The 12927-nt window shown below is 37.2% G+C and overlaps 2 protein-coding genes across 2 annotated transcripts in view; one reads left to right on the top strand and one right to left on the bottom strand.

Moving 5' to 3' along the window:
- Nucleotides 1–12484, top strand: part of LOC108620620 (uncharacterized) — a 35110-nt gene extending 22626 nt beyond the window's left edge. The window contains 6 exon segments of the mRNA XM_089468651.1: nucleotides 255–342; nucleotides 786–871; nucleotides 6685–6792; nucleotides 8683–8742; nucleotides 10466–10537; nucleotides 10673–12484. Of these exon segments, the coding sequence (XP_089324777.1) occupies nucleotides 255–342; nucleotides 786–871; nucleotides 6685–6792; nucleotides 8683–8742; nucleotides 10466–10537; nucleotides 10673–11536 (1278 nt within the window). The 3' untranslated portion in view covers nucleotides 11537–12484.
- LOC149269245 (uncharacterized) lies at nucleotides 8968–9890 on the bottom strand. The gene is made up of 3 exons (XM_089468648.1): nucleotides 9552–9890; nucleotides 9306–9482; nucleotides 8968–9247 (listed from the first exon to the last, which is right to left on the bottom strand). Exons 1-3 carry the CDS (start codon nucleotides 9711–9713, stop codon nucleotides 9035–9037), a joined length of 552 nt encoding a protein of 183 aa, XP_089324774.1. The 5' UTR covers nucleotides 9714–9890; the 3' UTR covers nucleotides 8968–9034.
- Nucleotides 12485–12927: the final 443 nt, after the last annotated feature.

The raw sequence follows: 12927 nt of genomic DNA, 5'->3' as shown, positions 1-12927 counted from the left end.
AATAATATCTCAGCTAGGTGTAAAATTTTGCATTTAGTTATTTATAGCCAGAAATTTTGTGTGCCGCATAATTGCCATCTAAAGCGCATAAATTTGAAAGCGACTTTACCGTTGAATATTTTAATGTCATTAGCTCGCTGCGAGAGCCCAGAAACACACACACACTCACATTTAATATTCAATATATGTATATGTGGGCTCGCATTGCTATGTTTTTGGCTAATGCTCTTACACAAATTACTTTGTCATTTCAGAATATATCACTCCTAATTGTGCTGATCTATTCCTGGCGCATCAATGTTAACATGCACAAATCTGCCGAGCTCCAGGATGTCTACTATGGTAAGCATGAGCCTTATTCGCTTAAGCAATTAAGAGAGAGAGAGAGAGAGAGAGAGAGACAGACAGAGGGAGGGCGAAAGGGAGAGAGCGAGCGACAGAGACATGCCATAAAATGTGAAATTATCTTGAGATGCTCTCAGACTGTGCATGAGCATAATAAACGAGCGACACTTTAATAAATAATCAAAATGCTCAATGTGCCGAGTGCCGAGTGTCGGGGCATGGCAAGACACAATGAATTAGACTATTAAAAACTTTGAGAATGTCATTTCACACTCAGACTGAGTCATAATCTACTGAGTGCAGACAGAAAAGTTGCTCCAAATAAAATGCAAAATAAAATTGAATATAAGCAAGTTTATGCTACATACATATATATGTATACATATTTTATTTGTTAAAACTGTTATCTTTATTCATCTATTCTGCTTCTACTCTTGCAGGTGTGCAAATTGCATATTTTGCCATAATTGGAACGCAAATGTCAATGATATTGTTAAGCATTGTGCTGATATTTGGCATCTGTCGGGTAAGTTTTGCTACAGCTCGTTTGCCCAAAAATGACACACACAAAAAAATTAGTTTGTCAAACGCATACAAATATACCATACAATACACCAACAATCACACATACACACACACACACGTACATGGTAAATCAAATAACTTGAAGCCGCATATTTGCAAATTATGCACATTTGTGCCTGGGCTTAAACTGTTTGCTGGCCATAAACAAATAAAGCGCTTGCAAATGCAAATTTTGCCAGCCGTTCCACACATATGCCACGCCCTGTCAGGCCAATCAAACTGCCTGCAAATGAATAAATAAAGCAAATGCGAATTATGGAAATTATGGATAATTTAAATAAATATTTATTGACAATCAAAAAGTTGCATTCAACTAGAATTAAGAATAATTAGAATTTAATATTCGCATGGCTCCGATAATAATAATATTTCTGCCTCCTAAGGCATAGACTGTCAATTCGGCTCCAAAATAACCTTTTAGATATAGATTTATGATGAAGTCATGTTTGGCAAAGAACAAAAAAATGTAAATAAAGTCAAATGAACCACCCAGCATATTTGTGAAAGGGTTGCCAAAAAATTAAAGAGAGAGAGAGAGAAAAAGGAAAACAGAAAAAGGGAATAAAAATAGAAGAAAAGTTGAATGCCACGCACAGTGGTTAGAAATGTAGACAATTTGTCACACAATTGGGTATACAAAACCATCTGTCGGTTGGCTGATGACGACGACGACGACGAGGAGGAGGACCACAAGGAGGACGAGATCGAGGACGACTGCCGGCGACACATGACAAAGATTATATACAGCTGGAGCGAGCATTGCGTGGCGTATTGTGTGGAATTTTTTAATTTCGACCTCACAGTAAAAACAAAAACAGAAAAAAAATCAAACAAAACAAAAACACACACGCACACACACACACACACACAGCAAGCAAATACACGTGAACGCCAACGCATTTGCCCTCAGATGTATGCTACACTTATTTGTACAGCGCGCTGTGTATGTGTGAGCTTAGCATAGTGTATGTGTGTGTGGGTGTGTGTGTTTGTGGAAAAGCATTGTGCTGTTGGGCAAATTAATTGCAGTTCGCTCTTAGCGCCAACAACCTGACGCTGCGCAATGCGCAAATAATGCATAGACCATTGGCATTAATTAAAGCTGCCCGCCTATTTGCTCAACAATTTTGCAATGTCCACGTAATGCATACAAAACACAAAAGTTGCATTTCAGTTGCCAACGCCAACGCTGCCAGCAGTGAGAAAATGAAGTCGGTTATCCTGTATCCGTACGGACCGCTGACGGGCGGCGCGCGCTGCTGCCGCATGTTGCATGCCAAAAATTTGGCCATAACAAGCTGCAATTTACACAATTGTAAGTGCGAAACGACAATTCTAGTTATTAACTCGCATGCTGCTCACCTCACATGGTGTCCGACCGCCGGCCCACAGGGCGTATGCGCAATGTTCGGTGCGAAACTGTTTGGCGGAGGCTCCCCGTGGCATTATTTGCCACACTTCAACGTAATTAAAAACAATTGCCACTCGTGTTGAATGCATTTTTATCACAATTCACTTTCATATATCTGACGCCAATGAGCGAAACTCATTTATTTGACTTGTTAATAAGCGATTAATGGGCCGTATTTATAGAGCAATAATTTTGTCTCTTTCACAAACAGTTCTTGGAATTTAATATACATTACCATTATCAAATTAAACCAGTTCATTTTCCATGTAATACTTTTGTTAATTGATACGTTTACATATTTATTTAGTACATTAATCTTAAAAATTTTTCACATAAAGAAAATTAATAAATAAAAAAAATTATATAAATATAGAGCATTATATATTATTGATTTTTCAAAATAAACTTATTACCGCTCAGCTCCTTTATTACCATACCAAAAAAAAATAACAAATATTTTTTAAGATATTCATATATTTTTATTTATCTATATTTATATATTTATATTATCTAAAATTTTATTGCATTCAAAGTTGAATTAACTATAAAAAATATGTTTTTAAAAACCTTAAATAATTTTTTTTTATATTTTCCGTCTTTATATTTCATTAATTTAATTTAATTAAACAGCTGTTTATTTTTATTCTTTTTTTGGTTTTACTTATTTATTCTTTGTTTTACTTATTTATTTATTTTATTTTATTTATTTATTATTATTTTACTTATTTAGTATTATTGTTATTATTATTATAATTTTTATTTATTTATTTATTTTTTTTTTTTTATTTTTTATTTTAATTATTTATATTATAGCATTTTACTTGATGCTAACTGAACTAAAGCAAAAATAAATTTTTGTAGTATGTCCCATAGAGTTCTTTAAAAATTATGTAAACTAGATAAATACAGACGTAGTCAGACGTACTGACATATGATACTGAGCTGGTGAACAGAACTATTTATACACGTATCATTTGTTGACATAACTGAGTTCACAAACTATCAAGCCCCGTTGCTGTTATATTTAATGATAACAAAACATGTCAATTCATTTGTGTTTTATCATTTAAAACTACAGCTGTAAGCAACGCCATAATTTAGAAATAAATGCTTATAGCAATTAACATTAGCATTTCTGTTCATTTACCAAACGAACTCTCATTAAGATCTGTATCTGCTGGGCGTATAAAGCGTACGAGCTGTAGAGCAGGAGCAGGAGCAGCAGCAGGAGCAGAAGCAGAAGCAGAAGCAGCAGCAGAAGCATGACCAGAAGCAGAAGCAGTAGCAGGAGTCTTGCTGGACTCACTTCACTTCATATTGCGCCTTATAAATTGCAATTACATGACGCTCATTATGGCATTTAATTTATGTTAATGGACGAATCGTGCATGGGATTTTTATATAGGTACTCCCGACTCAACAATGGGCACTAAATGCAATACCAGCAGCAACAGCAGCAACAACAACAACGAAAACTGCACTGCAATTTACGTATACAAATTATGTGCATGGAACTAGGCAGTAGAGTTTTGTTGTTGTCGTTGCTGTTGTTTTTTCGTTGTTGCCTTTTCAAGTACCTGGCGCTTGGCATCCGCAATTAGTGGCACGCTTTATTGTTGCCGGGGCAGCAAGAGTTCAGTGCCGTAGTTGAAGTGGCCAGGGGTAGTCACGAAACATTATAAATAAAATAATATCTCAGCTAGGTGTAAAATTTTGCATTTAGTTATTTATAGCCAGAAATTTTGTGTGCCGCATAATTGCCATCTAAAGCGCATAAATTTGAAAGCGACTTTACCGTTGAATATTTTAATGTCATTAGCTCGCTGCGAGAGCCCAGAAACACACACACACTCACATTTAATATTCAATATATGTATATGTGGGCTCGCATTGCTATGTTTTTGGCTAATGCTCTTACACAAATTACTTTGTCATTTCAGAATATATCACTCCTAATTGTGCTGATCTATTCCTGGCGCATCAATGTTAACATGCACAAATCTGCCGAGCTCCAGGATGTCTACTATGGTAAGCATGAGCCTTATTCGCTTAAGCAATTAAGAGAGAGAGAGAGAGAGAGAGAGAGAGACAGACAGAGGGAGGGCGAAAGGGAGAGAGCGAGCGACAGAGACATGCCATAAAATGTGAAATTATCTTGAGATGCTCTCAGACTGTGCATGAGCATAATAAACGAGCGACACTTTAATAAATAATCAAAATGCTCAATGTGCCGAGTGCCGAGTGTCGGGGCATGGCAAGACACAATGAATTAGACTATTAAAAACTTTGAGAATGTCATTTCACACTCAGACTGAGTCATAATCTACTGAGTGCAGACAGAAAAGTTGCTCCAAATAAAATGCAAAATAAAATTGAATATAAGCAAGTTTATGCTACATACATATATATGTATACATATTTTATTTGTTAAACTGTTATCTTTATTCATCTATTCTGCTTCTACTCTTGCAGGTGTGCAAATTGCATATTTTGCCATAATTGGAACGCAAATGTCAATGATATTGTTAAGCATTGTGCTGATATTTGGCATCTGTCGGGTAAGTTTTGCTACAGCTCGTTTGCCCAAAAATGACACACACAAAAAAATTAGTTTGTCAAACGCATACAAATATACCATACAATACACCAACAATCACACATACACACACACACACGTACATGGTAAATCAAATAACTTGAAGCCGCATATTTGCAAATTATGCACATTTGTGCCTGGGCTTAAACTGTTTGCTGGCCATAAACAAATAAAGCGCTTGCAAATGCAAATTTTGCCAGCCGTTCCACACATATGCCACGCCCTGTCAGGCCAATCAAACTGCCTGCAAATGAATAAATAAAGCAAATGCGAATTATGGAAATTATGGATAATTTAAATAAATATTTATTGACAATCAAAAAGTTGCATTCAACTAGAATTAAGAATAATTAGAATTTAATATTCGCATGGCTCCGATAATAATAATATTTCTGCCTCCTAAGGCATAGACTGTCAATTCGGCTCCAAAATAACCTTTTAGATATAGATTTATGATGAAGTCATGTTTGGCAAAGAACAAAAAAATGTAAATAAAGTCAAATGAACCACCCAGCATATTTGTGAAAGGGTTGCCAAAAAATTAAAGAGAGAGAGAGAGAAAAAGGAAAACAGAAAAAGGGAATAAAAATAGAAGAAAAGTTGAATGCCACGCACAGTGGTTAGAAATGTAGACAATTTGTCACACAATTGGGTATACAAAACCATCTGTCGGTTGGCTGATGACGACGACGACGACGAGGAGGAGGACCACAAGGAGGACGAGATCGAGGACGACTGCCGGCGACACATGACAAAGATTATATACAGCTGGAGCGAGCATTGCGTGGCGTATTGTGTGGAATTTTTTAATTTCGACCTCACAGTAAAAACAAAAACAGAAAAAAAATCAAACAAAACAAAAACACACACGCACACACACACACACACACAGCAAGCAAATACAACGTGAACGCCAACGCATTTGCCCTCAGATGTATGCTACACTTATTTGTACAGCGCGCTGTGTATGTGTGAGCTTAGCATAGTGTATGTGTGTGTGGGTGTGTGTGTTTGTGGAAAAGCATTGTGCTGTTGGGCAAATTAATTGCAGTTCGCTCTTAGGCGCCAACAACCTGACGCTGCGCAATGCGCTAAATAATGCATAGACCATTGGCATTAATTAAAGCTGCCCGCCTATTTGCTCAACAATTTGTATGGAAAACAATTCAGCTAAAGTGCCGCTATATATGTGTATGTGTGCATGTTTGTGGATGTGAGCAGAATTTGCCACAAAAACTCCATTAAAGGGGGAATAATGTATGTCTGTGTATGAAGACTGCGAATGGAACTGGCTCTCAGCTCTTAACATTCAGCTTGTTGCTGTTAAAAATTTTAATGAAAAATTTGTGGCTGGCGCTGTCAGCGACGGCACTGAAAAAATTTCATAAGTAAACCTCAAAATTCGACACGCGAAAGAGTGCGAAAAAGAAAATATAATCAAAGACTTTGCACTCTATTGAAATATATTACAAAAAAAACAAACAAAAGCAAATACACACACACACACAAAATACTCACACATTCACGTTCTCATAGGGCACATAAAATATTTGATGGAGTGAAAGCGTGCAGAAAACGAAAACCTTCAATTTGATGCCAGCTAAAGGTGTGCGAATTGCTTCTGCTGCTCCGCTTCCACTTCCACTCCCCTCCATTCCACTTCCACTCCTTTCAACTCCAATATTTGTTGGCAGGATATAATATTTGTGTACCTCTTCTTATATGCTCTGCTCTGCTCTGCCCACAGGAAAACCCCGGCCTAATTGTACCCTGGATAATTGGCTACATTACGTTCATGGCCTTGGAAGCTGTCGCCATGGTTTATTCGAATGTGCTGCGTGATCATGTGAACAAGGTGAGTCGATTCCTCTGGGATAGTGCTAAGTGTGGTGGGTAGCCAAAACGCTTTTAATGCATATTTAAGATGCTTTCGTTGGCGGTCCATTTGTTTAATGAAAACCTCCAATCAACTGAATGCTCTAATCCCCCTTCGCCCTACTCAACGTTCGCACACTAGCCGAACAAAAGCCTTGGCGCAGCGGGAGCTCCTTCTCAATGATATCAATGAGAGCTCTCGAATGCGGTGTTGGCATAAATCAATTCGAGCCAAAGGCAAAGCCAAAGCTGAAGCCGAAGCCGAAGTACAAAGATCTGGCAAAACAAACAAATAAATTGCACGTTCTCAATGCTAGAAAATAACAATAACGAGAACAACAACAACAACAACAACAACAACAACAACAAGGACCAAAATCCGTTACATATGTAAAAGTTCCTTTTTTATGCTAAATTCAAACAATGGATTTGGGTTAGGGTCCGCTGCTATCGACAGCCAAATGCACTACAATCGACAAACAATAAAATTGATATGTAAACACAGAGCATATGCTTTGTTTTAATTTATTCGTGCTCTTCCATGGCTTATTGATCCGTTCCCGATTCCGTTTTCACACACTGGGAATTAGAAAGAGATTTGCGAGAGCTGAGCAATTGATGAATATATTTTTGGGAATATTTTAAATTTTACATTAGTCTGTTGAAAATTAGCAGCAAAATAAAAGAAGATAAGATGGATATAGGAAATGATAAATATGATAATTGAAGGCTATATGGATTTATGTATTATTTGTAATAATATATAATTTTCTTAAATTTTTATAATGTAAAAAAAAAAAAAAAAAAAAAAAGAACAAGAATAAATATATATAAATTTAAAAAATGTTAAACACAACTCTTTTGCAATAAAATAAAAATTAATTTTTAATATCACTATTGCAAATATATTTTTCATAATACTAATAATAAATATTAATGTTATCAATTTTGTTATAATTAAAATTAACTCCTGATGAGCTTGATAATATAATTGTAAATCCATATTAATAATCTGTTAAGCCACAGACTATTCATTACTAATATGCCTATCTAAACACCTAGAGCGCATAGCCGAGTGCAAAGTGAAATAAAAAGCTCAAGAGGTCGCACATACACTTAAAACTAGTGGCAAAGCGATGCCGCAAAGCTCACAGCTGACAACGGACAGGGTTCATTCACTTACTCTCTAACAGTTCCATCTCTCTTGCGCTTTGAGCTAACATAGGCTTATTACACACATGCACTTACACACACACACATAGGCACTCGCCTCCTGTGACTTGGGCATTTTTCCATGCCATTGCTTTTGCGTTCCGCTTTGTCCCCAACGCCATTTTCATTTGCTTTTCTCCAATTTTTTTTTTTTTTTTTTTTTTGCCACTTTTTGTATAAGCGCGTTCGCGTTTTCTGTTTTTTTTTTTTTTTTTTGTTTTTTTTTTTTTTTGCTGTTGCATTTGTTGCTTGTTTTCCACCAAAAACGTTACAAAATTGCCGCCTCATGCATAATTTATTGCAATTGTTGAGGTAAAATTCATGTTTTCTGCACTCGCTGTGGCAGCTGAGCAAAAAGTTTGCCTCCTTTTCATTTATGCCCCGCCAGCCACAGCGAAAATAATGAAAATTGCGGAAATTTTAACCACACTTAAAACACTTAAAAATGTATTAAATATAAATGAATAAATGGTTAAATGAAAGGGTAACTACAAGTCGTGCTAGTTGTGTTTAATGTGTAGCAGTTGTTGCAGTTGAACTATATATTTAAGCTTTGATTTAGAGCTGCAATTACTTTAATTAAATATGCCTGAGATCTGATTAGTTTTATTAAAATTTAAAAATGCGATTTACTAAAAATATTTTGTTTTTATTACAGCAATTCGATGCCATGTGCAAGGCGGAGGTGGCATTCTTCATAGCACGCGCTTTTATCAATGTAAGTAAAGGAAATATTAAATATTAAATATATGTATGTATGTGTGTGAGTGTGTCCTTTCAAGAAATAATCATATAACTTCAAGTAAATCTTATATAAAGACTCATTATCCATTATTTAATTTCTATTCATTTCCATATTCTATCTCAAATCTATATCTAATCTTCTTCTTCTTTGGCTGAGATTAGAGTTCTTTCTCTCTTCAAGACCCTCCCAAAACTCAACTTGTTCGCTTGTTCTATTTATTATAAAAGAGCATTGGTATCAAAAAATAAATTATATGTATAAAATATTAAGTACTAATTGTATCAAGGACTGCCTGAAAGTCCTTTTTGCAAAATGTGACAAACCCGATCTTGAATATCAAATTCGACAGCACTACCGCTGCTTTCAGACGTTCATCCTTCAATTTGTTCTCTGCAGCTTTAAGTCCAAACTTCATCAATCGAAGGCCGAGTAGTGCGTAATAATAGATCAGCCAGGGCAGCATCAGTGAAGGTGTGAACTGCAAATATTTGAGCTATGAATAGATCTGTAAATGCATAGGGTCTTCCTGGTCTTACGGATACGGTAGCATAGGTCAAGACCAGCCAAAAATTCAGATGTATAAAACTAATGACACAACGACATTTGCGCGTTGTAGCTGGCTGCAATACCAAAAACCTATCATTTTGCCATAGAGTGCTTAACTTTGTTCTGGGGCTGCAGTAATGCTTCACAAAGTCAACCACACCTTTAATCTAGCAGGAGTAGCGATGATTACAGACTAATGCCTAGCCCAAGACAATTCACAATTATTATGCCCTCACCACAGCGATCAGACACGACAACACCAGAATCCGATGCATTATGAGAACCTTATCCATTGATAAATCCTTCTGTTCCACTGGCCGTCTACACGCGTTCAGGTCCAGCTTATAGCTGTAGGCCATTAGGCAGAGTTGATGATCGTAGGGCAGCATTTGAAACATCGTCGAGGCACAAACAGATTATAAAACTATTGCTGAACTAGCGAAAAAAAAAAAAGTTGAGTTGACAAAATTTTACAGGTAATTTGGATGAATTGTTCAAAATTGATTAAAATATCCAGCACTAAAATTGTTGTTGTATGTACAAACTATAGAGATAAACTACTGTGCTATGAATAATTTACCCGGTCGAGTGTGCAAGGCACAGCAAGCAGCACAGTTTGTTTTCGATTTTATTATTATCGGTTGGAATTTATTGATTTAAGCCTTCGTTCAGGCGAAATAAGCGACATATGCAATAAATAATTTGATTACAGGTGAAAATCCATTAGAACAATGAGAGGAAAGCGGGGCACACCGACTATGCAATGCTCTGCCATTACATGAGCTTACTTAGTTTAGCTGCTTTGGCTGCTTTGGCTTCTTTGTTTCCTTTGGCTCCGTCAGCTTCTTCAGTTGCTTTGGCTCCTTTAGTTCCCTTGATTTCATTGGCTCCTTTAGCTCCTTTAGCTCTTTTAGCTCCTTTAGCTCCTTTGGCTCCTTTAGTTAATGTGTTGAAAAATCTGGCCAAAATCGAATAACTTACATTCATGTCACTTAAAAGCCAATATACTCTGCTGACTTTGCCAGCAGCGTATGCTTTATGTATTTTGTGTGTATTTAACCTATGTGTGTGTGTGTGTGTGCGTGTGTGTGCTAAGTGAAATTTATGTGACTCAATTAAAGGTTGACTCCCTTCCATCTAATTCAAACAGGTGCTAGCCATGTGGGGCGTTTTGCGCTTCTATAATCTCGTGCGTTCGGGCATCACCTGGCGTGGACCGGAGGTATGTTTGAAGCTCCTGCAAGCTCTTTCATTGTTTTGCTCTTGCTCTAAATTGAAAATCACTTTCAATTTGATTTAAATGAAACGAATAGATTGTGTTTTCCTTATTTGGTTCTTTATTGACTCATTCAACTAGGCCAAGACTGCCATCTTTGCGCCCATGTACAAGAGCGTGAGCACGCACAGCAAATCCTCGATTGTCCATCTGGAGGGCAAGCGAGCCAAGCAGCGCCAGCGACGCTACAGCGTGGAGGCCGAGAGCGGCTGCTGTACGATCTTTGACTTTGACTTTGACTACGATGACGAGGACGACGACGATGACGGGGCTGAGGATGACGTGGGCTATGACTACGATGACTACTATGACTACTATGAGGATGAGGATGAGCAGCAGCTGGAGCTGGGGCAACAGGATGATGCCGATTGCAGCATGCTGGGCTCGGGCGGCGGCAGCGGCGGCGGCGGTGGCAAATCGCGTCCCCGCACCGCAGCAGTGCGTATCAAGAGTCAGCGCCATCGACGCAACAACAACAACATACGCAGCGTGCTGATCAATAAGCGGCACAACAAGTACAAAATCAGTCGGCCCCAGACACAGCTGGAGGTGATCAACGAGTCGGAGCGCAGCGCGGGCAGCGGCAGCGACGAGAACGACTCCCTGCTGGTGGCCTACGACAGCAGTTCGTCCTTGGCGTCGGTTTGACATTGGCCGCCATGTCACAATGGAGCTGCAGCAAATGGGAACGATCTCCAGCCAACGTCCAGCGGAAGCGATGCCAGCGGCAACGGCAGCAGCAGCGACGACGACGATGACGACGACGACGTCGACGGCAGTCGCCAGGATCTGCAGCCTGGAGCGCGGCTCGCTGCCAAATGTTATAGTCAGCGTCAGCGTAAGCGCCGACGTTCACTGCGACGCGTCTACTGCGCTGTGAACATCTCCATAATGGGCCTCCTGGTGGCCGTGGAGATATACGCACAGCTGGCCATATTCCTCTAGATAGATCCAGCTAGGGCCATTGACAAATAAGCTTCAATAAAAAAATAAAAATAAATATATAAATAAATAAATCTACAAGATATCAGTTGTATATAAGAATTAAACTTTATCAAATAAAGAGCATAAGTTAAAAAAAAAAATGAGAAAATATAATAATAGCATAATTGGTAATTCAATGCATAAATATTTATCTGCTAGCAGTCTAGGCAACTAGGCGGCTAAAATTTATGTGAATAACAGGAAGTAGACAGGGAACTCAAGTATTAAAAGAAACATAAAAAACACATTTAATAATTTAAGCCTAAACAAGGCAAGTCTTCAAAATATATGAAAATGAGAACTGGGGCAAAGAACTTTAAGTAAATATAGATATATATTAAAGCAAATATCTAATACTAAAAATATAAATTAGTTGAACAGCATCAAGTCTTAGGCAGCATTAGCAATCTATTTCATATCTTTGCTCTCAACCAAAACTTTACTCTCAAGATGCTCTGCGCTGGCTAAAGTTTTCTACTAGCACATGCAACATTTTTTTGTTGGGCCAAACAAAAGCTTTAAAATATAAACTAAATTAAAAAAAAAAAGAATAAATAAAACTATCACTATTGTATATAAAATAAAAATGCCTAAAAGCCAATCCAGCAGTTTAAATAGATAATCAATAAAAAAAAATAATAATACAAGTAAGATTATCAATAAAAAATAATAATAATAAATACAACTACAAACAATAATCATATCGCTAATTGTATTATTGTAAATAAGTCTAACTATATGTATAAACATATACAATGCATATTTAAGTATATATGCTAACTACCAAGTACAGTTGCGCCAAACTAAACAAAACACTTTGAAAGCTAATCAATAAATGTGAGTTAATGTATACCCAAAAAAAAAAAAAAAAAAAAAAAAAAAAAAACAAAAACAAAAACAAATCAAAAACTGAATAAACACTTGACATTTGTGCAAAAAATAAAATAAAATCAACTTTGGGCTGACAAAACGTGTGGGACACGTGAAGCTACTCTCCATATCAGCATTCCCATTTAATGACAATCATGCTGATATGGAAATTCGTTTTCCATATCTCTTGCCGAGGTAATTTAGTTGCCCGGGGGCTTTTTGGTAGCTTCCCCAAAAACTGAACTGGAGTTGTGTGCGGGAAACTCCGAAAAACTCCAAGGGAAAAGTCCAGAGATCTGCCTAAGCTGTGAAAACTAGCATATACCGCTTAATAAAACCACCAAGTGGAGCTCAGCAGAACTTTTCTTTCATCTGGGGTATCTAGTTGCCACCTGCAAATGGCAATTCATTTTATTCACAAAAATATTTAATCATTCACTAAAATATTGATCTGTATAATCATTAGTTTCCGCCATCTATAT

The sequence above is a fragment of the Drosophila arizonae genome, chromosome 4, assembly GCF_054131065.1.
Source record: "Drosophila arizonae isolate 15081-1271.41 chromosome 4, UAZ_ARI_1.0, whole genome shotgun sequence".
Lineage (NCBI taxonomy): Eukaryota > Metazoa > Arthropoda > Insecta > Diptera > Drosophilidae > Drosophila > Drosophila arizonae.
Note: the sequence above shows the minus strand (reverse complement) of the source record. Positions and strands in the feature narration are given on the sequence as shown.